Source organism: Mobula hypostoma, chromosome 25, assembly GCF_963921235.1.
Source record: "Mobula hypostoma chromosome 25, sMobHyp1.1, whole genome shotgun sequence".
NCBI classification, from domain to species: Eukaryota; Metazoa; Chordata; class Chondrichthyes; order Myliobatiformes; family Myliobatidae; genus Mobula; species Mobula hypostoma.
The window spans coordinates 11,572,462-11,596,855 of NC_086121.1; the positions used below are offsets into that span (position 1 = coordinate 11,572,462).

A 24,394-nucleotide genomic window follows, 5' to 3' on the forward strand; every position below is an offset into this window, starting at 1 on the left:
TGGACCAAGAGAAAATATTTTGTCACCAGAGTAATCATCGCCAGTGGAGTTTGTGAAGTCACAGAGTACAGGAGTGGAAGGTATTAGTTCAATGAAACATCATTTAATTTACTTAGGAATAAAGTTGTGAGGATCAAAGTAGAGCATTGTGAACTTCAGTAACCAATGATCGTCACAAGGGACAAGTGAAATCAGAGTATCCAGTGAATAACATCAGAGGTTTCTGTCTCAGCTTGATGATTTCAGTGCATGAAGGAGGTTATTGTGGTATTTTAGTATTCCACTGGCATAGTTAATGAATGAAAGGAAGGTGACCTTGGTTTAAGCAGTACTCCAAGGACCTTCATACAGTTATAGAGTCATACAGCACAGAAGCAGACCCTTAAACCCAACTTGGCCATGTTGCCTACCTGTCCCTTCAAGCCTTCCTTATCCCTGTCAAAATGACTTCTAAATGTTGAAGGTAAATTTGTGTTATCAAAGTACGTGTGTACATGTTACCAAACATCAGATACTATCTTGAGATTCATTTACTTTCAGTCATTCACAGTAAAACGAAGAAATATAATAGAATCAGTGAGAAGCTACACACAGAGACTGACAAGCAACCAATGTGCAAAAGACAAACTGAAAATACACAAGTACCAATAATAATAATAAGTAAATGAATTATTATTTACTTTATGGGCATGTGGCCAAGTGGTTAAGGCGTTCGTCTATGATTTAGTTCGAGCCTCAGCTGTGGCAGCGTGTTTGCGTCCTTGAGCAAGGCACTTAACCGCACATTGCTCTAGTCTGTGCGACGAGTGGCGCCCCACACAGACTTCCAATCTGCGCTTTGTAAAGCATGAAAATGCCCGATGCAGGCCTCTCATGGTCTGAGTTGACGTTCCCTCCCCTTATTTATGATTTATATTACTGTATTATATAATATTTACTCCATTAGGTCTCTCCTCAGCCTCTTACAGTCCAAGGAAAAAGTCCCAATCCTGCCCAGCCTCTCCTTATATCTCAAGCTGCTCCCTGCTCCCCCCCCCCCCAAAATTCTGGTAGTATTCCGGTGAATCTTTTCTGCTTAAAAATAACAGTTCATTTGCTTGTTGCTGAAAAAAGACTGCAATATATAAGAATTTCCAGGCCCTTGTATTTGTTGGCATTCATTCTCAACTGGAGGCACTCCACATTTGAGAGAACAGACTGAGTCTTGATTTTAGAGTTAAAGGAAATGAATTTGCATGTGTTAAATTCTCAGATGTCCCAAAGCATAATTCCTATTATTTAGGCAACTATTTTGAGCATACCTCAAATCAGTGTGATATGAAGGACTACTTAATCTATTTTTAGTGGTTTCGTTTGATGGAATTATTAACCAAGACCACAGGGGAATTCTCTGCTCTTTGATGAATAGCATCACAAAAATCTTTGTTCTGGTCTTTTTATATACTGTATGTCTGTCAAAAGATGACAGTTCTGGGATAAAGTGAGATTGAGCCCGATGGATCCGTACTCCCTTGAGTTCGGGTGGATGAGAGACGATCTCACTGAAATATCAGAGGACTTGGCTGGGTACATGTTAAGAGTTTGCTTTCCCTGGATAAAATATCTGCATTTTTATGCCATCAGGATAAATGGTCAGTGATTCAGAATTGATATGAAGTAATTACTACTTTTGGAGGGATGTGGATGCTCGGGCATGGATTATACTCACAGCTGCGACTGACATATTTTCAGATTCTGTGGAAATCAGACAAAAAGGACACTGACCATGGAAGTGGGACAGCACGGTAGTTTGGGGGTTACGGCATCACTTTACAGTGCTATCTGTGAGATCAGGGTTTGATTCCCACAGCTGTCTGTAAGGAATTTGTACGTTCACCTAATGACTATGTGGGGTTCTTCCCGGCGCTGCAGTTCACCACCCCTCCACGTTAGGATTAGGGTTAGTGAGTTGTGGGCATGCTATGTTGATGCCAGATAGCGACGCTTGCGAGCACAATCCTCACTAATTTGACGCATACAGCACGTGTCACTGTACGTTTCGACGTGCATGTGGCAAATAAACATAATCTCTGTCTTTTCTTTTTTTAGAAGGTGGTAATTAGAATTAGAAATTGTTATATAGATTGCTCAAAGCGGTAATTGTTCAAGAGTCAGCTATGATCTAACTGAAGCCTGATTATACTTGAATAGTTGACTCCCATTCCACTTTCCTTTGCTTTTGTGCTCCTAGATATTGCAGTGGGAGATTAAGATGGGTTATTTATTGGTTTGAGTCTTGATCCCAAACCCTTTGAAACCAGAGCTCGAGTCGAGAATGCTACCACTGGCCCCAGATGGCACTTGAGTGGAAAATAATTGATGGTATAAAGCAAAACAATAAATTGAATCATTAAGAATAATATGTAGACCTAGAGTTTTACATCAGATCCCTACAGAATTGAGCTTTCCAATACTTGGTTAATTACTGTGTTTGCTTATTATCATTTGCAGGATCCCTACGGAGTACTGTATGAACAGGACTTACACAGTTCCTTAATCTTTTTTGTAGCTTAGAAAGAGTTTTCATAAAACAATTTGACTCATTGAAATATGGATATATGGGCACTTATGCTAAGGTGGCTTCTCTGGTTGAAAGTACTACTGGTAGCCCAAGAACGACACGGGATAGAGCCAGTTAACTTGTCCCCATGAATGTTCTGAACTCCCGCTAAAGTTCCTGAGATAAATTTATCCATGGCGCATGGTGCCATGAATGATGGAAATTACATCGGAAGATTTTGGAGCTAGAGAACTGAGTGAAAATTTTAGCATTCCTTTGAGCATGGAATCATAGAAATTTAAGTTCAAAGTAAATTTATTATTGAAGTACGTATATGTCACCATATTCTGAGATTCGTTTTCTAGCAGGCATTTACAGAAAAGTAAAGAAATACAATAGAATTTATGAAAAACCATACATAAATAAAGACTACAAACAATCGATGAGAAAAAGAAGACAAACTGCAGAAAAAGAATATATATATACTACTGAGAACATAAGTTGTAGAGTCCTTGAGTCTTTGTAAGTGAGTCTGTAGGTTGTGCAATCAGTTCAGAGTTGAGGTGAGTGAAGTTATCCATGCTGGTTGTAGGCTATGAGGTAGGCTATGCTGGCGCATGGCCAAGTGGTTAAGGCGTCGGTCTAGTGATCTGAAGGTTGCTAGTTCGAGCCTCAGCTGAGCTGTTGTGTCCTTGAGCGAGGCACTTAACCACACAGTGCTCTGCTACGACACTGGTGCCAAGCTGTATCGGCCCTAGTGCCCTTCCCTTGGACAACATCGGTGGCATGGAGAGGGGAGACTTGCAGCATGGGCAATTGCAGGTCTTCCATATAACCGTGCCCAGGCCTGCACTCTGGAAACCTTCCAAGGCGCAAATCCATGATCTCACGAGACTAACGGATGCCTATAGTAGGCTATAGTATAGAAAAAGGCCACTTGCCCCTTGATGTCCGTGTTCACCAAAACTAACTTTAAGGGAGTCACATTTCACAGTTTTTGTTGCAGAGACTGGCGTCTTATGGTTCATAAATCATTCATCCATATATATTTTGAATGGGATGAGGTTTTCTGCCTCCACCATCCTTTCAGGCAATGAGTTCTTTACACTCCATTTATTGAATAAGATACTTCCACCCACATCCCTCCAGTCTGCTTTCTGTCACTTAAATCTGAGCACCCCATCTCTATACTAAGAGAAATATGCTCTCTCTCCTTACCTGTCTGTATCTCCCATAACTTAGTGCAGCTCAATTAAATTTCCCATTTCTTCCAAGGAGAACAACCTTTTTCAGGATTATAGCTCATCCTTTCCAGTGCTTTCACATCCATGTCTATGGTCTTTGTTACCTGGGAAGCCGCAGTTTTGTCCATGCTATATCATTGGTGAAGGCATATTGTTCACCATTTTAGCTGAGGTGTACTTACATAAAATGTCCACATAAAGAAAAACATATGTGACCTATTTGCTATTATCATCCTCATCAAGGCTGAGCTATACTGTGCATATGCCTTGAATTTACTAATTCTTCCTTTGTGAATCCGCACTTTCGTTCCTTGCAGAGTAGTAGCATAAAAATAGCACAGCATTAAGGGTTCCATCTCCCTCTCCTCACAGGAGCAACAAACTCTGCCACCTTGTCTTTAATCAAGAGCTAATGGGAAATCTGTGTTTAAAACTGGGTGTGATGGGGGTGGGTTGTAGGTGGTGATGCTGCCGTAAGAAAGAATTGCAGAATTCTAAAACAAAGACATGTTTTCCTGTGCGCTTTCCTTAAAGCAGTATTTTACAGCATCTGACAACAGAAAATAATTGGACCAGAATTTATTAGCTGTCTGTCATTTCCAATTAGCCTCTGTTTTCTTTTACAGAGTATGTTGCACTCTGTGAAGAAGACTGAAATATTCTGAATGGCCTATTTCACAGAATTGTAAATGTTTCCCTGCCTCCTCTGCACTGTATTTTCTAACTTGAGTTTGCCCTTGATGAATTTCCTTTTAACTCTGAATAAACGCGGCATTTGGGTGGACGGTGGCTGTACTTAAATTTGTGTTTAATCAAAAAGAAGGTTAAGAGTGAGAAGTGGGTTTTGGTTCACTGCGTGTTGGTCCACGAGAGAGACATGCAATATTTCCATAGCGTTGCTATAGAGACCATCCTGTCAGGATTGTTTTGGTTGGGTGTGATGCAAATCTCGTTCCCAAAAGCATACTGTCATATTCAGTTTGAGTCAAGACCCGATTACATTTTTAGTTGCATGTAATTATTATCTTGCAGTGATCTGAAAGCCAGAAGTGGTTTGCCATACGTTTTTGCATTCTTTCTCTCTTTAAATAATTTTAAGTGAGTTTTTAATAGAGAAATAGTTGTATTCTGGCTAAGTTTATTAAATAATTAGAGAAGGTTGCCATGGATCAGACAGTAGATGAAATTTGTATGCATGAGTATTTATAAGCAAGGAGGAGTGCGAGATGGAAAGGCACCTTGTTTATTTTTTTAATCATCTGTTCCCTGTATTTTATTGAGATATACAAACTTCATTAAAATGTAATGAAAAGACACATTGAAAATTGCAATAACTTGTTTTGAAATCATTAATCTTTCCATACTTATGGGAATGTAAATTATTTTAGAGGAAAACAACAGGGGTTCATCTAAATTATAATTCTGTCCTTAAGATGTAATAATGGCGACATTTTCATTCACATTGATGTGTCAAGAAGAATTAAGAATTAATTTGTATATTAACAAAACATTGCGCGTTACTGTGTGGGACATTTTATCTGCAGGATGCATGCAGCAGGATTGTAAACCTGGTTGCAAAGAATGTCCTTCTCATTCCACTGATTCTGTGTGTATCATTTGCCTATGTATGCACTCATATCCTTTCCTGATTAAGATTGCATTTCATTTCATAACACCAACACAATTTTTCCAAAGATAAAATACCGCAGATGCCGGAAGTATGAGATAAAAGGGAAATCCTGGTGGTGTTTATATGTCAGGGAACAATGATTTATAGAGAAGCAAAGCTAACATATCAGGTCAATGGCCCTTCATTAAAGCTGAGTTGTTGCAGGTCTTTCTGCATTCTTCGGTAAGATTGTGTCATGTTTTTTTGGTTTATACATCCTTGAATAAATGCTGTCCAGTTCAAAAGGCTCAAACAGCAAATAGCTCCAAGTGTTTTTTTGTAAATTTCTTCATCTGCCATTTTATATTCAATCAAAAGTCAGATCAGAATATTAAATATAAACAAGACGTGAGCCTTTATTATTGTTTTTTTAAACAATTTTTGGTTGGATTAATTTAAACTATTGGATCAAGAGCAACACGCACAAAATGCTGCAGGGACTCAGCAGGTCAGGCAACATCTATGCAAAAGAGTAAACAGTCGGCATTCTATTATGTGTGCATTGATGCAGCCTGACCTGCTGAGTTCCTCCAGCATTTTCTGTGTGTTTCTTTGGATTTCCAGCATCTGCAGACTTTCTTGTATTGGATCAAGAGGAAGAGAAGGAGCTTGCATGTACACAGTCTCTCTTTCAACTTTGGGATGCGCTAACTCAAAGTTGTGAAAGGTAGTTGATATCGTTAAATTATTTTTGATGTTCAGTCCTTGCTGCAATGTGTGGTAGTGTTGTTGCCAATACACACTGCAAGGATCCACAGAAAGGAACATCTCAGAAAGAAAGGGAGAACAAACTTATATTCCATAGACCCTTTCATGAACATAGGACATCCCAAGAAGACCTTATGTTCAGCAATGTGCTTTTGGAATATTGCCTCTTTTGGAGTATCAAGAAGTATGGCAGCCAAGTCTCACAAACAGCAATGACACAAAAGACCAGGCTGTTGGTTGATTAATACTGTGCAGACCACTGGGAGATTTCCCCTGCTAATCTTTGAATAATGCCTTAGAATTTTACATATCCATCCCGAGGTAATGTTTCAAGCAAATGGTGGCAATGCCAACTGTGCAGTACTCAGTATTAATTAGAATTGCTGGTTGGAATTATGATCCCATATAATCTGATTTCGAGAAGAGAGTGAATGAACCACACAAAATATACACATACTCAGAATGAAACTTGGTTAACATAAAAGAAATCACACATAATTGAATCCAAGCAGGACCACTCCCAGTGTGTCAGACACTCGTCTTGATCTCAGCCATAGATTATCAGCACCAAAAGGATAGACTCCTACAATTGACCTTTAATGGGTGGTATTATACCCCTGGTGAGATAGTGGGGTGGAGATACGTCTCTACCAAAGGAAGTGTAAAGTGCTTCTTACCTCTGCTAGCCTGCAGGTCACCCTTGGGCAAGGTGTAGCACCAGCTTAGCCACCCCACCCCCAGTCAGAGTCACGGGAAGCCATGGGTGCAGGTGGTGGATGGCTGTATGAGAAGGTGCATATCACAAGTCCTGGTTATGCGACCACTGATGCCAGGTAGACACTCTCTGAAGAGTATTGATAATGGCTGGGGTCACCCGTCTTAGAAAAACACTGACCAGAAGAAGGCACTGGCAAACCACTTCGTAGAAGAATTTGCTACGAACAATCATGGTCATGAGACCATGATCGCCTCCGTCATATGACACGGTACATAATGATGATGATGTACTGCTGGTACCTACTTTCCTGCATTAAGTTTAGTTGTGCTGAGGATTCTTTAAGAGACTACTAAAAAGTTTAGTGTACTTTAGTGTATTACAGAATAAAATATTTTCTTATAGGACTGGAATTGACAGGAATGTACCAGGATTCTGAAAGAGCAATGACTTCTCCCTCCACCACCACTACTTGGCCATTTCCTGTCAGTTACCTTAGGTACAGACATTCCTGTGCCTACTGCTACTTCATGTATATACAATCAATCTATGTATTTCAGCGATCTTATTTATTCTTTGTTGTATTCTTTATCTTGGTGTGTTTTTCATACGTTGCATCAGATCCAGAGTACCAATTATTTCATTTTCCTCTACATTATGTACTGGAAATGACATTATGCAATCTTGAATCTTGAATCTCACCATACTCGACATCTCTGTTGAATAGGCTGCTGCCGGCTGTTGCCCCTAAAAGCTATGATAGGTTGATATTTGGAGCTCTTGTTATGGGCATGCCATTTTTGTATTGCCTTATTTTTACCATTGTGATTTCAAGAAAGATAAGGCAAAATTGCCAGAGAATTTTCAATGGTTAGCATAGCATATTTCAGTCAGTAGGTACACGACCCTTGGTGCAGATGATCCACCCAAAAAACCTACACTGTAATTAATAAAATATGACAGAATTAATACCTTTTTTAAATTTTGGGATGTGGATGATGAAACCAAGAAGCGTTTTGATAAGAAATCATCAAGGTTAAAAAGAAAAGATGAGATAATTCAGGAGTGCTTGTGAAATTAGGTGGGAGAGGGTGGGGAGTGGTTATTATTGGTTCATTTAAAAGTGGTAAACAGTTACATTGGAGGATCTTGGCAGATCTGCCTGAAATTTATATCTTTTCACCAGCAAAGAAAAACATCCGTGACTTGAAAGTTCAGATGGAAAAAAAAAACAAATTTGAAAGGAGAAGAAACCAAGTTTATGGTGCTGTCTTCTCCTTTTTCAGTTGCCATCTGTGGATGAGTAAAACACGTCGCCTGAGTAAAACATTGCTCGGGAAATTAGCCTTGAGAGCATTTAGGAATTTCATAATTATCATTCAGTATTAATTGCACACAGCAGCATGATAACACACAGAGTTTACTCAGCGGCACAAAATTAAGGAAGTAAATAGATGATGGCTGTTTTTCATTGTAGACAGTATGATAATGAGCTGCTATGAAAGTATGCCTGACACAAAATATCATTTTAAGAATGTTCAACTTGACCTTTCTACAAAGAATTAAATTTGTCAGTCATCAGGTAGTGGTAATTGAGAATGTTTAATATATCCAAATCAAGTGATTGCTACTGTGTCCGCCCTTGAAAATAGGCACCAGATTCTCATGAGGTTTCTTGAGCATATTCATGATTTGAACTGAATTCTCATATTGACTTATGTATGAAATGGGATTAATTTTGTTCAAAACCATAATTGCAGACTCAAAATGGTTGGTATCAAAAATTACAGCATAGTATAAACCCTTCAGCCCATGTTGCTGTGCCGACCTTCTAACCTACTATAAATTCAGTCTACCCCCTCCCTCCTACTTAACCCTCAATTTTTCTCTCATCCATGTGCCTATCTAGGAGTTTCTTAAATGCCTCTAATATATCTGTTTCTACCACCACCCTTTCAGCACATTCACGTACTCACCACTCTGTAAGATAACTTGCCTTTGACATCCTTCCCAATACTTTCCTCCAATCACCTTGAAATTATGTCCTTTCGTATTAACTATTTCTGCCCTGGGAAAAAAGTCTATGGCTATCCAGTCGATCTATGCCTTTTGTCATCTCGTACACCTCCAACAAGTCATTACTCATCCTCCTTAGCTCTAGAGAGTAAAGTCCTAGCTTGCTCAACCTGTCCTCATAAAAGACATACTTTCTAAACCAGGTAGCATCCTGTTAAGTCGCCTCTGCGCCCCTGTCTAAAACTTCACAGCCTTCCTATTTGAGGCAACTAGAACTGAACGTAATATGCCAAGTGTGGGCCTCATAGAGCTGCAACATCACCTCATGGCTCTTGAACTCAATCCCCCAACTAGGAAGGCCAATACACAGTATGTCACTTAACTGTGTATGGGGAACATAGGAAAAAAGAACAGAGGGGGTCATAAAACTGTTTACTCTTCTAATTTTGAATAAGGTGTGCACAACAAGCACGAGGACTTTCATTAGCGTATACAAGAGTGGCACTGTTTATGTTGGATGACTGTGAATGCCTAAGCCGTGGCTTCCCACCCTTTTTTATGCCATGGACTCTGGACTCCTACCACTAACTGAGGGATCCGTGGACCCCTGGCCTAAGCAATCAGGGATTTTTGGGCTTCTGTCTGAGTCCCAATCAGTGGGTATACCCTGCCTTCATTCCCTTGCCAAACAAAGGGCTTGTAAAGCCCCAAATCTTTCCAGTTTGAATGTACATTACATTATTAGTAGGTAATGAGCTCCTGATCTTGCCTGGACACTGAGCTGGAGCCTCATGGATGCTGCTTAGCTTTCCACTGGGCCATCGGTGTCAGTCAGGCACGTGAGCGGTTCTGATATTGGTGAAAGTCATTGTACCCGTATTCCCCAGATTGACTTCTCCATCCTTGGACCCTGACATGCTCCACTGTCAGGGTCTGGCCCAGTGTAAACACTCATTGTTCTGCTTTCCTTGTCTACAACACAGCGGTATGGACATTGAATTTTACATTTTCAGATAACCCTTTGTTGTTCTCCTCCTCTCTCCTTCTGATCTACCTCCAGTCCCCTCCCCTCCAGCACTCCATACCATTTTCATCCCCCTTCCCTTCCTAGTTCTACCCACACACATCACTCCCTCCCACCAAACCTGGTTTCATCTGCCTTTCACTTCTCCCTATTATCATCTTCCTTATCAGATTCCAGCACAGGAAGCCTCTTGTGTTCCTGTTTTATCACCATCCTGCAGGTGTCTCCACCTTCACCACCTCCCTTCCCACCTGCCAGACTGGATAACTGCTTTGCTGAGCACTTGCGCTCTCTCTGCATTGGCCACTTTGAGCTCCTGGATGCAATTTCCCACTGTTCAGGACATTTTCAAAGACAGGTATGTTAAAAGGGGCCCAACGGATCACTAGGGACCTGAGTCACCCCAACCACAAACTATTCCAGCTGCTACCATCCGGGAAACGGTACCGCAGCATAAAAGCCAGAACCACCAGGCTCTGGGACAACTTCTTCCACTAGGCCATCAGACTACTTAATTCATGCTGACACAACTGTATTTCTATGTTATATTGACTGTTCTGTTGTACATAATATTTATTATAAATTGCACATTTAGGCGGAGAGGTAACAAAGATTTTTACTCCTCATGTTTATGAAGGATGTAAGTAATAAAGTCAATTCAATTCAATTTAAAGCCAATTCAATTCAATTCAACACTTCTTACTATTCCCTCACTGACCTATTTATCTTCGGCCTGCTCCATTGTCTGGCCAAGGCCAAACACAAATTAGAGGAACAGCACCTCGTGTTCTCCCTGGGGGTCTACAACCTAGTGGCAAGAACATTGAATTCCCTCCTTCCAGGTACCCCACATCCCTCTGTTCCTTTCTCCCTCTTCTGACCAACTCCATTTGTCTCTTACACCCCTTTCTATCCAATATTCCCAGCCCCTATTAACCAGTTTTATTCATCCCCCAACCTGGTTCCATCTGCTTAACACCCCCGCACTCTATCCGCTCCATCCCGTCCCCACGCTGTTCCCATCTCCCTTGTCTGTTTCACATTCCTTTCTTGTCGGATTCCATAAGTGCAGTCCTTTGCCCTCTCTGCCAGTTACCTCCCAGCCTCTCACTATCTCCATGCCTCACTGCCCCAAGTCACCTCTTTTGTACGGGCTTGCACTGCTAGCCCTGGTGCTGGACCCTGACACGAAATGCTGACCATCCCTTTGCTTCCACAGATACTGCCTGACCTGCCTGGTTCATAGAAACATAGAAAACATACAGCACAATACAGGCCCTTCGGCCCACAAAGCTGTGCTGAACATGTCCCTAGCTTAGATCTACCTAGGCTTTACTCATAGCCCTCTATTTTTCTAAGCTCCATGCGGCCATCCAGGAGTCTCTTAAAAGACCCTATTGTTTCCGCCTCCACCACCGCCACCGGCAGTTAATTCCACACGCTCACCACTCTCTGCGTAAAAAAACTTACCCCTGACATCTCCTCTGTACCTACTTCCAAGCACCTTAAAACTATGCCCTCTCGTGTTAGCCATTTAAGCCCTGGGGAAAAGCCTCTGACTATCCACACAATCAATGCCTCTCATTATCTTGTACACCTCTTTCAGGTCACCTCTCATCTTCTGTCGCTCCAAGGAGAAAAGGCCAAGTTCACTCAACCTATTCTCATAAGGCATGCTCCCCAATCCAGTCAACGTCCTTGTAAATCTCCTCTGCACTCTTTCTGTGGTTTCCATGTTCATGCTTTCTATGCTCATGCATTTTTTTTCCCTACGTCCACCTACCTCCCCCTCCCTTATCTGTCTCCATCTCTCCACTGTGCTAAAACTATCCTAGATCCATCACTTACACACTGGGTCCTATCTCACCCCTCCTCCCCTGCTCTTAATGTTCCCTCTCCACACCCAGTCCTGATGCAAGCGTTTGACCCAAAGCACTGAAAATTCCTTTGGCATCGCAGGTGCTGCTCAGCCTGTTGAATTCCTCTGACAGGTTGGTTGTTTTTCCTTGCATGGTTATTGGGCTTCTGCTGTGGTAGCACAAGCTAAGAAGAGAATGCTTTGAATGCAAAGGCATTTGAAAATAAAAAGTTCAGAAAACTGGAAATATACCGATCATATACAAGAGTACTGTTTGATCAGACAATAGAAGCTGTGTATTCATGTCTTTTTTATATATAGGCCACAATGGAATAGTTATTGTGGTGGCATCTGAATATTTTGTGTTGCCCCTTCACCATCATATGCTTTGTAATATAGACTGCTTACCCAGTGATCAATTACATCAAAAGAAGTGGCAGCAGTCACAAGATATCAAAGTGACCGTAATCGACCTATAATTGCAGTAATCAGCCTCGTCTAGAGGCGGCAGACGTAAACCTCAGTTGCATAAGTATTTGGAAGAAACAGGGTTCTGAATTCAGAGAGGAAATACCACCTTTATTTTGAAATCAATTTAATTAGTTTTTGAGGCATCCAATCTCTTAATTGACTAAAATACAAAATACTGCAAATCTGAAATGAAAACAAAACACTGGAGTCGCTGTAACCGTCTGTCGGAAAGATGTTTCAAGCCTTTCTTGGAAAAAATATTAGTAAAGGGAATAGCCTTTTTTTAAATTAAGAAAGGGGCAGGAAAGAACAGAGGGAAAAGACAGAGAGCAAGGTTCTGTACAGAAAATACTAATATTATCTGTGATTGGCATACATGGCACACATAGACAATAGTTCTATTTAATATCAGATAATGTATACAATGTACAATCTGAAATTCTTGCTCTTTGTAGACATCCGTGTAAACAGAAAGGTACCTCAAGGAATGTGACAATAAAAACGTTAGAACCCCAAAGCCCCCTCACTCCCCACCCCCACGCACAAGTAGCATCAAACCTCCCCGTCTCCCTTCCCTTCCCCTACTTACTAACGCAAAAGGCATCAGCACCCACCACCCACCCAGCAGGCAACAGTAGAGCACCCAAGACAGACCATGATCTGCAGTACAACAAAACTAATCTTTCACTGGACAATTTGACATGCCTTTCCTAATAAAGGGGCTGAGCGGTGTCATACAGCAAGAGGGGAGACTAACAAAAGTAAAGCAACTCGCTAAAGTGGCAGAAGTGATGTTTGGAGATAAAGAGAAGCATAATGAGGAGAGCTAAAGAAAAAGATCTCTGCAAAGTATGAGAATAACATAAGTTGTAGGCTTGCACTCAGCTTGATCCAGACTGCAGAGAACTAAGGTAGGGATGCTAGAGTGAGGTGAGAGCAGCTGGCGTTGTGGGGTATGTGTTTGCCAACGTACAGGAGTGATGGGTGCTTTATGACCCAATGTCTTGCAATGTAGTAAATCACTCAACCTATTATTGAGCTGATTCCAGCAATCAGTCAGACTGTGTACCATATTTAAACCCTTTCAGAGTCACATATTTCTATCTTAGAACCATTTCCCTTGATATTCCCATCAAAAAAATCTGTCAACTTTGTAAACTTTGACCGAACTTTGTGAAGGCAAGTGGTTTTCTGAATGCACTAAATGTCTTGGTTGTATTGTTAGGATTTTTTCCTTTGCTTTCCCATCACAGCTACTAGTTCACCATTGGATCATTTTCTGATTTTCTACACCTCTGTTAGGGTTGAGGGAATATAAACTACTGTTTTGCAATCTATTCTGTCTGCCCACTGGTATTTTGATCAACATAAGTTGACTTCTTAAGTCAAGTAAGCCTGCTGGGAGCCTGGCACACAAAACCAGGTCTAGCCAAACTGACTGCAAAAGAACTGAAACTGATATGAAAATATTAGAAACAATTCTAATTGCTAGCCACTTTAATGAATTCTTCCAAGTTTGGCTCCATTGTGAGCCCAATGATCAAAAATGGTTTGCCTCACTAAAAATAATAGCATTGTCTTGTTGCGATTATGTGTGTTGAACAGTTCAGTACGTGCTGGATGGGCCAAAGGGCCTGTTTCTGTGCTGTAGCACTCTTTGTCTCCGTAGCCTAGAAATTAGATTGCATAATATTCTTTTGATCAGCAATGCATGATTAAATTTCTATTTGCCCCAGAGTGAAATTAGATAATGATGATTTCCAAGTGGTCTCATGCCCCTATGGAAACTTGACCAGGCACTTCTTGAGATGAGTCAAACGCGCATTTGATGTGATTTCAGCAGTGAATATGCATTGAGTAACAGTTTTCTCTGTCCATCCTCTGCCTTCCCCTCTGCCATTGTGAGGCCCAGTGAAAAAAACCCCAGGGCGGAATTGGCTAATATGAGGGGCATAATGTTAAAGTGATTGGAGGGAAGTATGGGGGGATCAGAGGTTAGTTTTTATACAAAGAGCTCTATGTGCGTGAAACACCCTTCCGGGGTAGTGGTAGAGGCAGATATGTCAGGGGCATCTAAGAAACTCTTGGACAGGCATATAAATGATAGAAAAATGGAGGGCTATGTGGGGGGAGGAGGATTAGATTGATCTTGGAGTAGGTTAAAAAGTTGGTACAACATCATAGGCCAAAGAGCCTGCATTGTACTGTACTGTTCTGTTCCATGGTCTATGTTTTATGCTTTGGATTGTTGATGGGGAAACTAGTTCCCATTGTTTATCTGCTGTTTTCTTGCAGTTCATTGCAGTACCTGGACTCCAATAAAGAATGTAGCATACTTATCTTTTCATAAGATAATTGACCTTTTAATAATCTTTAAATAAACTTTTAATTGGTCACTCCATACAACATTCTAAGCAACTTCCCACTGATCATCATTTATCCCTACCCCACCTAGTCTGTGGATAACCCAGGTCTGATCAGTTCATTGCCAACAATTTCTAAGAGATCAAGGACCTCACTAGACCAAGGAACTTAAGAGTCTTGCAACTTCATGGGAGTTATCAGAAATTAGCTTGACAAGAAAAGAACTTCACAATGGTTACTTACACTCAGTGGCCACTTTATTAGGTATCTCCTAAAGTGGTCTCTGAGTGTATGTTCATGGTCTTCTGCTGCTGTAGCCCATCCACTGCAAGGTTCAACATGTTGTGCATTCAGAGATGCTCTTCTGCACACCACTGTTGTAACGTGTGGTTATTTGAGTTACTGTCGCCTACCTGTTGGCTTGAACCAGTCTTGACAAGTCTACTCCCTACAAATGCTCATATTATGCTTATCAATTCCGAACAAGGACTTATTCAACCTACTATGTTTGAAATGTAAATGTTCATGTATAACTTCTCTCTCATACCCATCGCCCAGTTGAGCTCCACCATCCTCAGAATTTTGTATAAGTGCTGTCTTCTCTTTTCCTTATTCCAACTTAGTTGCCACACTGATCAAAAGGACTTTTGAAATCTGACTTTTTGGCTTTTACCTCCCCTTTATGCAAAGGCACCACTACCTTCACATCCTTATTTCTTAGCGATTGCACCTCATTTCCTTCAACCCCAAATCTGAACCTCTTGACCATGTCTGCATGGTTTTATGCATTGAGTTGCTGCCACGTAATTGTGTGATTAGATATTTGCTTTATTGGGTGGGTTTACAGGTGTACCTAATAAAGTGGCCACTGAGTGTAATTACATTGGACAACAAATTTTTTTGAAAATGTTGCTTCTTCGGAATTTTGTTTTGTTTATGATAGACCACATGAAGCTGAACACAAATATAATTTCAGACTATTTGTATTGCGTTGGAATTTGGAGAAATAAGAAATTAACTTATTGAATATGATGAATTTAAATGCAGTACAGTGCTGACACTTTGCAATAGTTCAACTAAACTAAAAATGCTTTGTTGATGAGTTTTGTTTTTACTAAAGTGAGATGCCTCAGATAATAAGTGTCCAACAAAAATCAGCCAGCATTGATGGAATCCAGTTGCCCTGATACCGTTTCTCCATGACCGCAATGTCCTGGTGAAACCATTCACCATGCTCATCACTGTCAGTGCCAAGATTTGCAGGGAAGGAGTCTAAATGGGAATGCAGAAAATGGATCTCCAGTGACATGTTGCACTTCATGGTTTTGTATGCTTGAAGCATGTTGTCAACCAGCTGCACATGGTTTGGTGCTCTGTAGTTGCCAAGAAAATTTTCAACAACATCCATGAATGGCTTCCTTGCGATTTTCTCTAGAGGTTCTTCGAATTGCCTGTCATTGATGACCTGTTTGATTTGTAGACCAACAAAAATGCCTTCCTTATCTTGGCATCAGTTATTCTGACTTGAATTATGAATTGAAATAGGAAATATGGCAATTTCAACAAAATGATGCATGATAGGGAAATTTCATGGCAATTTTCATGACCCCAAAATTCTTAAGAACTTCAAAAAGTGTTCAGGAAGCAAAATCTTTGTTGTCCAGTCCTATTTAAGTAATTATCTTTGAAAAATACATGGCAAAATACCTTTCAAATTTATTGTGATAGGAATGTTTTGTTTTAATTATTTACTTACTTGCAGCCAAGGTGATTAAAAAGGTGATCATTTACTTCTTAGAAAGCAAGTGAGCACGTAGGTTAGAGGAGAAAACTTCTGTTCAAACTTATGGTCTCTGTTTTGTTTTGAACGTGCCTAATTTCCAATAAGGCAACTGATAGATTTAGTCTGAAACTACTAGTTTATATGTATTCCTTTTGTTTCTTGACAGAGCTTGTATGAGACAGCTTGAGATGATGTGAAAACACTTGCATGGCAATACAACATTTTGACAAAGTTGAAATATCAAAATCTCATGCTGCTTTTTTGGCCGTCTTAAGTGAATTATGAACAGATTTACATGGACTCAGTGCAGCTGTATTTCAGCTTAGTCTTCCCATATCCCAGTTTGGTCTCTTAGAGATTTGATTAAATTGTGTACAACTCTGTGGACAATTAATAGACAATGAAAATTTCAAAGCTTTTAACATCAGTCCAAGTGAGCTCTCCAAAGTCAGCTACAGTAGTTCCATGTTGTGATGATGGGTCCTGGACCTAAAACATTAATAATTTCTCTTTCCACACATGTTGCCTGACCTCCAGCATTTTCTGATTTTATACAGCAGTATGGTATTCCATTGAAGTTTACAAACTAAAGAAATGGTTTTTGGTTGCCAAGGCTCAGTCACACAACTAACAATAGTTTGTTAGTGTGCCAACAAACAAAGACTTGGAATATGATTTTTAAATAAGCTTAAATTGCAGAACCATGCTTAGCTAAGTTATGCAATGTTAGTGGGACATGTATGGGCGAACAGCTCTTCAGGATTTAGCACGATGGCCTGTTTACCAGTGTCTTACCTTCACACTTCCGTCATTCCTCATTGTTCATGTCCATCTTCACCCTGCCTGCCTTCCCATACTATGTGGAAGGTACCAAACTTGTTGGCCTAGAAATTTGTCTGCACTGTCTTTCCAGTGATAAAGCAAAGATTCAAAGTACGTTTATTATCAAGCATGTATAAATTATACAAGCTTGAGATTTGTCTGCTTACAGGCAGCCAGAAAGCAAGAAACTGTGCTAGTAATTACTCAAATGTATTTTCAGAAAGCTCTAATATTTACATATTTTCTAAAAGTCAACCCTGAATTGCTAAACAAGCTTTTAAATGTTGCCTCTAAATTTGTTAACCTTTTTATCTCACTCTTTAAGCATTCTTTAAACTCTCCCTCTTTGTAAAACACTTTGATATCTGTCGTAATGCCTCCTGAGGGATGCAGGTTAAACTGGAATTTTTGCAGTTGCCTTCCTGAAGCAAATGAAATTGAGGGAGCATTTGATAGAAGTGTACATTACCACTACTGGTTTAGACAGGATAAATAAAGGGAAGCTGATCCCACGTGCAAATGATTCATGCCCTGAGAGATGTGAATTTAAAATGTGTGGCAAAAGGTACAAGGAAGGTGTGAGGAGCGAGGTGCCCTCTAAGGTGCACAAAAGAATTCAAACTGCCCGCAAAAGGTTGTCACCCTCTACCTTGTTGGCATGTTAAGTATATTTCACGATCATACACAATCACATTTTATTTTCCGGTTTCTGACGTGGACGGTGTTGACAACGTGGAGTTTGCGATGATTTGTCTGCAGATTTTAGAACTGGCTTATTTATGCTGTTTTTATTGAAGAAATTATTCAGTGCACACATGTTGTTGTCATTGAGCAAAAAAATTGCACAGCCCAAGATTTTTGTGCACACTGGTTATAACAAATTAGAGGGAGCATTGGTGGGGAGAATTATTTTATTGAGATGGCAAATAGGTGGTGAAAATGGAATCAATCAGTGTCTTCAAAAGGCAATTGGAGAGGCATTGAGATGGTAATTTGCAGAGCATTGCTGAAAGAACAAGGGAGCGGTACTGATGTGATTACCACACCAGGAGCAAGCTTAGTAACCCCCTGCACCATTGCAATGAAATGATTCAGTGATTCCCCCGTAGTTTCAATTCTGTCCGATAATGCTCCTGTGAAGCAACTTGAGATCCTTTATTACTTTAAAGGTACGATATATAAATGCTTGCTCTCTGAATTTAAAGTAAAGAATTTCCTTTCTGTGATTTCTAGGTGCCAAACGTATGACCAATCGGGCAACACTATGGTATGTCCCATTGTCCGTGGAGAACGTAAATAAAGTGGTCAAGGTTCCTCCTATGCAGGTAACGAATTATAGTGCTGTGTCATGTAATTCTTGATATTGTGAAAGTGAGAATCAGTTCTACTTAAAAGATGAGTAAAATAATTGTAGAATATTGAACATTAAGGTACAGGTCCACAATGTTGTGCCAACTTTTTAACCTACGCTAAGATTATAAGATCAATCCAACCCTTCCCTCCTACATAGCCCTCTATTTTTCTATCATCCATTTGCCTATATAAGAGTTTCTTAAATGCCTCTACCACCACCCCCTGGCAGTGTATTCTCCACACCCACCATTCTCTGTGTAATAAAACTCACCCCCATACTTACTTCCAATCATCTTAAAATGATGCCCCCTTGTATTAGCAGTTTCTGCCCTGGGAAAAAGTCTCTGGAGAGAAAATTGAATCAAAAATAAGTAATTGTGGAAAAGCAATGCAGTTTGGGAATTGGTCATATTTTGTTGAAGTATTAATTCATGTGAATATTACGGGCAATGCAAGCAATATAACTGGCAATGCAAACTGAACTGTGGTAGCTATTACAAGTTAACCCAGTGGTGGGGCTGGTGCTGCATATAAACCAGAACTGGATAGGCTGGTAGCATTCCTACCCCAATGGGCACTAATGAACCAGATGGACAATCCGGTAAATTTGTGGTTAGTGACACTGAGATTAGTGAACGAAAATTCCAGATTTAGTTCATTATTTAAATTTAAGCTCTGCAGCCGTCACGGCAGATTCAAACTAATGGATCAGTGGTCGAGAGCAATGGCTGGTAGCTCAACATAGTCCCTTAAAATAATCTGTCAGGCTTTCATTTCAGTTGGACTATATATCAACTGAATATTATCTCCATCTTTCCTGTTCAATGGATAGTAGCTTACACCTAAAAAAATGGTAGCTTAGCCTACAATTTTTAAACTCTATCTATCTTTGTCTGGGAATGTTATGAATCACTTTACAGGCAAGAGGCTGCAATTGAAAGTTGTTCTTTCAATTCAGGCTTTCCAAACAGAATGTGATACAACAATACTGACAGATTTGACCCACCTGTTTAACAAAAATATGATAACTGCCAAAGTGGAACACCTTCCTTTGAGTTCAGCTTTCAAACTCTTAATTTTCCTGTTTATTCTCATTCATTGCTTTTGATTATCTAACTTATTCAACTCCTCTCATTCGAGATTATTGAAATTTTAACTCTGTTCAGACCCATTCGACTGTTGGAAAAAGTGCATTTCATTTAAACCAGCTGCTTTGAAGAAAGACGTTTTTTGAAAGAACTCTTCGCCCGAATCTCCCTGCTGGTGTGGATTGGATCATGTACCACAGTATTCTGTTGAGCAATGCCATATTTCATCTCAGCTGGAATATGTTTTTTTTCCTATTTGGAGAAGAATGTTATGGGAAGGCTTGTGGGTAGTGGGGCAATGCTGGGTGGCTACCGAGTAAATGACTGCTGAGATTAAACAATTTACTGTTTCAAACCAAAGCTGAACAATACAGCAGGTTGTATCAAAACAAGAAAATGGAATAGCAAAATAGCTGCATAATTACTGTGGCGTAGCAGTTAGTGTTATGCTATTACAGGACTAGTGATCTGGGTTCATTTCTGCTGCTGTCTGTAAAAAGTCTGCCCTGCCAGGGTTTCCTCCGGGTGCTCTGGTTTCCTCCCACATTACAAAATAAACAGTTTGTAGGTTACACACATCAAAGTTGTTGGTGAACGCAACAGGCCAGGCAGCATCTCAAGGAAGAGGTACAGTCGACGTTTCGGGCCGAGACCTTTCATGAGGACTAACTGAAGGAAGAGCTAGTAAGAGATTTGAAAGTGGGAGGGGGAGGGGGAGATCCAAAATGATAGGAGAAGACAGGAGGGGGGGAGATGGAGCCAAGAGCTGGACAGGTGATTGGCAAAAGGGATATGAGAGGATCATGGGACAGGAGGCCCAGGGAGAAGGAAAAGGGGGATGGGGGTGAAACCCAGAGAATGGGCAAGGGGTATAGTCAGAGGGACAGAGGGAGAAAAAGGAGAGGGAGAAAGAATGTGTGTATATAAATAAATAACAGATGGGGTACGAGGGGGAGGTGGGGCATTAGCGGAAGTTTGAGAAGTCAGTGTTCGTGCCATCAGGTTGGAGGCTACCCAGACGGAATATAAGGTGCTGTTCCTCCAACCTGAGTGTGGCTTCATCTTTACAGTAGAGGAGGCCGTGGATAGACATATCAGAATGGGAATGGGATGTGGAATTAAAATGTGTGGCCACTGGGAGATTCTAAATTCCACACTCAGCCTCCAACCTGTCCATTTAGAACAGAAATGTGGAGGAATTTCCTCACTGAGTCTCTTGAATTCATTGCTACAGTTGGCTGTGGAGACCAAGTCATTGAATATATTTAAAGAGGAGGTTGATAGGTTTTTGATTAGTCAGGGTGTCAAAGGTTATGGAGAGAAGGCAGGAGAATGGGATTGAGAGGGTTAATAAATCAGCCATAATGGAATGTTGGAATAGAATTTATGGGCCAAATGGCCTAATTCTGCTCCTATGTCTTATGGTCTTATTATCAGTAACATCTCAAGCTCCATCATGCTGAGCACTGATGCCCCTCAGGGCTGTGTGCCTCGCCCGCTGCTGTTCAGACTGCTGAATCACAACTGCACTGCCAGATGCAGCTGAAACCAGATTATCAAGTTTGCTGATGATAGAACAGCGGTTGGCTTCATCATCAACAATGATGAGTCGGCATACAGGGAGGAGATAGAGAGGCTTGTCAAATGGTGTGAGACCAGCAAGCTGAGTCTCAACATGGACAAGACAAAAGAGGTACGAAGGCACAGGTTGATCACTTTCCATCACGCATCAATGACTCTGCTGTAGAGAAAGTGAAGAGCACAAAGTTCCTTGGTGTGTACATAACAGATGACCTAACCTGGACTCACAACACCTCCTCACTTGTCAAGAAGGCACAGTAGCGCCTATATTTTCTGAGATTGGAGTGTACAAGGTTCTCTGCCCCACATTCTGACAACTTACCTGGCTGCATCATTGTACGGTTTCGACAATGCAAGGCATTGGATGGCAAGACCCTACAGAGGATTTTAAAAACTGCCGAAAGGATCACTGGTGTCTCCTCCCCCCATTTGTGACATTTACCTGCAGGATTTCAGATGAAGGGCCCGAATCAATATTGAGAACTCCTACCATCCATCATCCCACAGTCTCTTTGACCCACTACCGCCAGGAAGGAGGTACGGGAGCATCAGGACTGGCAGAGAGGGTAACAGCTTCTTCCCCCAGGCTGTGAGACTAATGAATACCCTGTCATTACCGAGGTCTTGTCTCTAGGCCACAAGCTGTTTCCTGTACTGTTTACCTGCGCTGCTCACTGCATGCGTTTTGAATAATGTATTTATTACTTATTTTTGGTAATATTTTGCTTTATGTGCAGTGTGTGATATATCTTTTGTGGGTGCCCTGTAGTCCAGAAGAATTTTGTTTTGTTTTAGATATATGAATTAAAAAAAACACACGCAGTCAGATGGCAATGAACTTGAATTTCTCTTATTGTCTTATGATTTTTACATCCACAGAGACCAGGTTTTGTGTAGTATTTTGTTAAGGGAATGCTCCCTCCTATCTGACCAGAAGTGCATATTTGTTGTTACAGAAAAGGAAGGATTTCAATTTAGATGTTTTGCCAATCTGTTAGGATTTTTAAAAAAAAATATGATGATCAATGTGCCATCAGCATAACTGGATAGAAATGTGTTCATGATTATCAATCCTACCTTGCTACAGAACTTTAAAGACTAAATAATATTTTAAATTGCTGTGCAAAAATATAGTTGAAAAGGTTTGGTAAATATCCAGAAAATGCCAGTGTAACTGTATCTTCCCCAGATTAACGCCTCCAAAAAATGAGGTACTTCCACTCTGAAAAATGTGTGGTTTTATATCAGCACCAGACTGCATGCCCCCTCATTGAACTTTGGATGCTTGGTTCAGTCCTCCCATTATTACTCCAAATTTCCATTACATCTCACACCCAGATCAGTTCCCATGACCTAATAATGTCAAGAGGAAGCCTTGTTTTTACTTCGGGAACATTGCTGTCAAACTCAAGGATGAGGTTTACACAAATCTCAATTCCTTGCTCTTGCGCTGCAGAAAAGACACTGTAACTTAATGTAGAATTGTATTCATTAGTTGCCATAGCCATACTGGTGGTCCTTAAAAAAAATACTGCTAGAGTCCTGTCATGAATATCCCACCCACCCTGCTTATGGACTGTTTGTCCTACTCCCATCTGGGAAAAAGCTACACATCATCAAGTAGACTCAAAAACAGTTACTGTACTTCCTCCAGGCTTTCAGGCATTTCAACACCTCCACCCATTAATCCACCTCAGCAACTCCCACCACCACCACTGTTACATCGCCTCAAAGTCTTTATTATTTCCTGTCAGCGTCACTGTATGGTCAGATACAACTGCACCTCGTTTCACTTTATGTACATGCAATCAGCCTATGTATGTAAGTTAATCTTATGTATATCAACATCATCATCATTATGTGCCCTGTCTGATGACATGGGGAAGCATGGTCCATGACCATGATTATTCTTGGCAAGTTCTACGGAAGTGGTTTGCCATTGCCTTCTTCATGACAATGTCTTTACAAGACAGGTGACCCCAGCCACTATCAATTCTCTTCAGAGACTGTCTGCCTGGCGTCAGGGTTCACATGACCAGGACTTGTAATAGGCATCAGCTGCTCATACGACCATCCAGCACTTGATCCCGTGGCTTCACGTGATCCCAGTCGGTGCTACACCTTGCCCAATGGTGACCTGCACACGCGCAGAGGGAAAGAGTGCCTTCTACCTGCTTTGTTGTTGTTGGTGTTCCTTTCCGCGCGTTGTGGCGCTTTGGGCGGCGACCTTGCTCAACACTCAACCCAACACAGATGGAAAGTGGGCAAGGAGCCGGCCGGATTTGAACCCAGGACCACTTGCCTTGAAATCTGGTGCGGATGCCTTTACACCACCAGCTGGCATTACATCTCCTTTGGTAGAGATGTATCTCCACTTCGCCACCCAATATGTGTATAAATGGCCACATTTGAAAATTACTTGTATATTGTGATATATGTTATCGCTTTTATATTTATAGTTATTGTATATTTTATGCTGATTGTGTTTTTTAAATTTTGCATTGGATCCAGAGTAAATACCATTTCCTCCTTTACACTTGTGAACTGAAGAATGACAATAATCAATCTTGAGTTTCTTAGGTGAGACTTAAATTCTGTGTCACCATCAGTATTTGTGGGATCAGTAGGAAGAATGTTCCTACAGGCTCCACAAAAATGTTTGTTACCTTGTTGTTTACACCTCACTCTGCATAACCTCATCAGCAATCTTATTATCTGCCCCAGTTGTTAGAATGCCTCTCACAATTAGTGTGAGTCATGTACCTTGCTTGATCAATGCAACTGTGACTTAGACTCTAAGCTGTTGCTCAGGAAGCAGCTTGGTTTACTCAGCCATTATTCATTCCATACTGTGCCAAAAGTTGAAATGAACTCTGTGCTCTATCTTGGAAATTTATGGGCTTATAAATAGTGGTAGTAAATTATCAGTATAATTTGTTTTAACTATAGAATTTTATTTGTGCACTGCATACTCAGAAAACTGAAGCATGCAGTAATCTATAAGTGCTTACATTTTATATGATGTGTTAACACATTATCAAAATGTTCAAGTGTATTTTGCACATTGGTTTGAATGCACAATGTAGGGGTTGTGTTTTTTTAGAGATACAGGTTAATTGTGGAGACAATGCGTCATCTTCTGAAATTTAGAAATCTAGA

The 24,394-nt window shown here is 40.7% G+C and overlaps 1 protein-coding gene across 3 annotated transcripts in view; it reads left to right on the forward strand.

The window, feature by feature from the left end:
• acot7 (acyl-CoA thioesterase 7) overlaps positions 1-24,394 on the forward strand; it is a 256,312-nt gene that overhangs the window by 67,790 nt on the left and 164,128 nt on the right. For all 3 annotated transcript variants that reach the window (XM_063033476.1, XM_063033477.1, XM_063033478.1), the window contains exon 4: positions 18,447-18,538. In XM_063033476.1, coding sequence (XP_062889546.1) covers positions 18,447-18,538 — 92 coding nt within the window. The remainder of the gene's footprint in view (positions 1-18,446; positions 18,539-24,394) is intronic.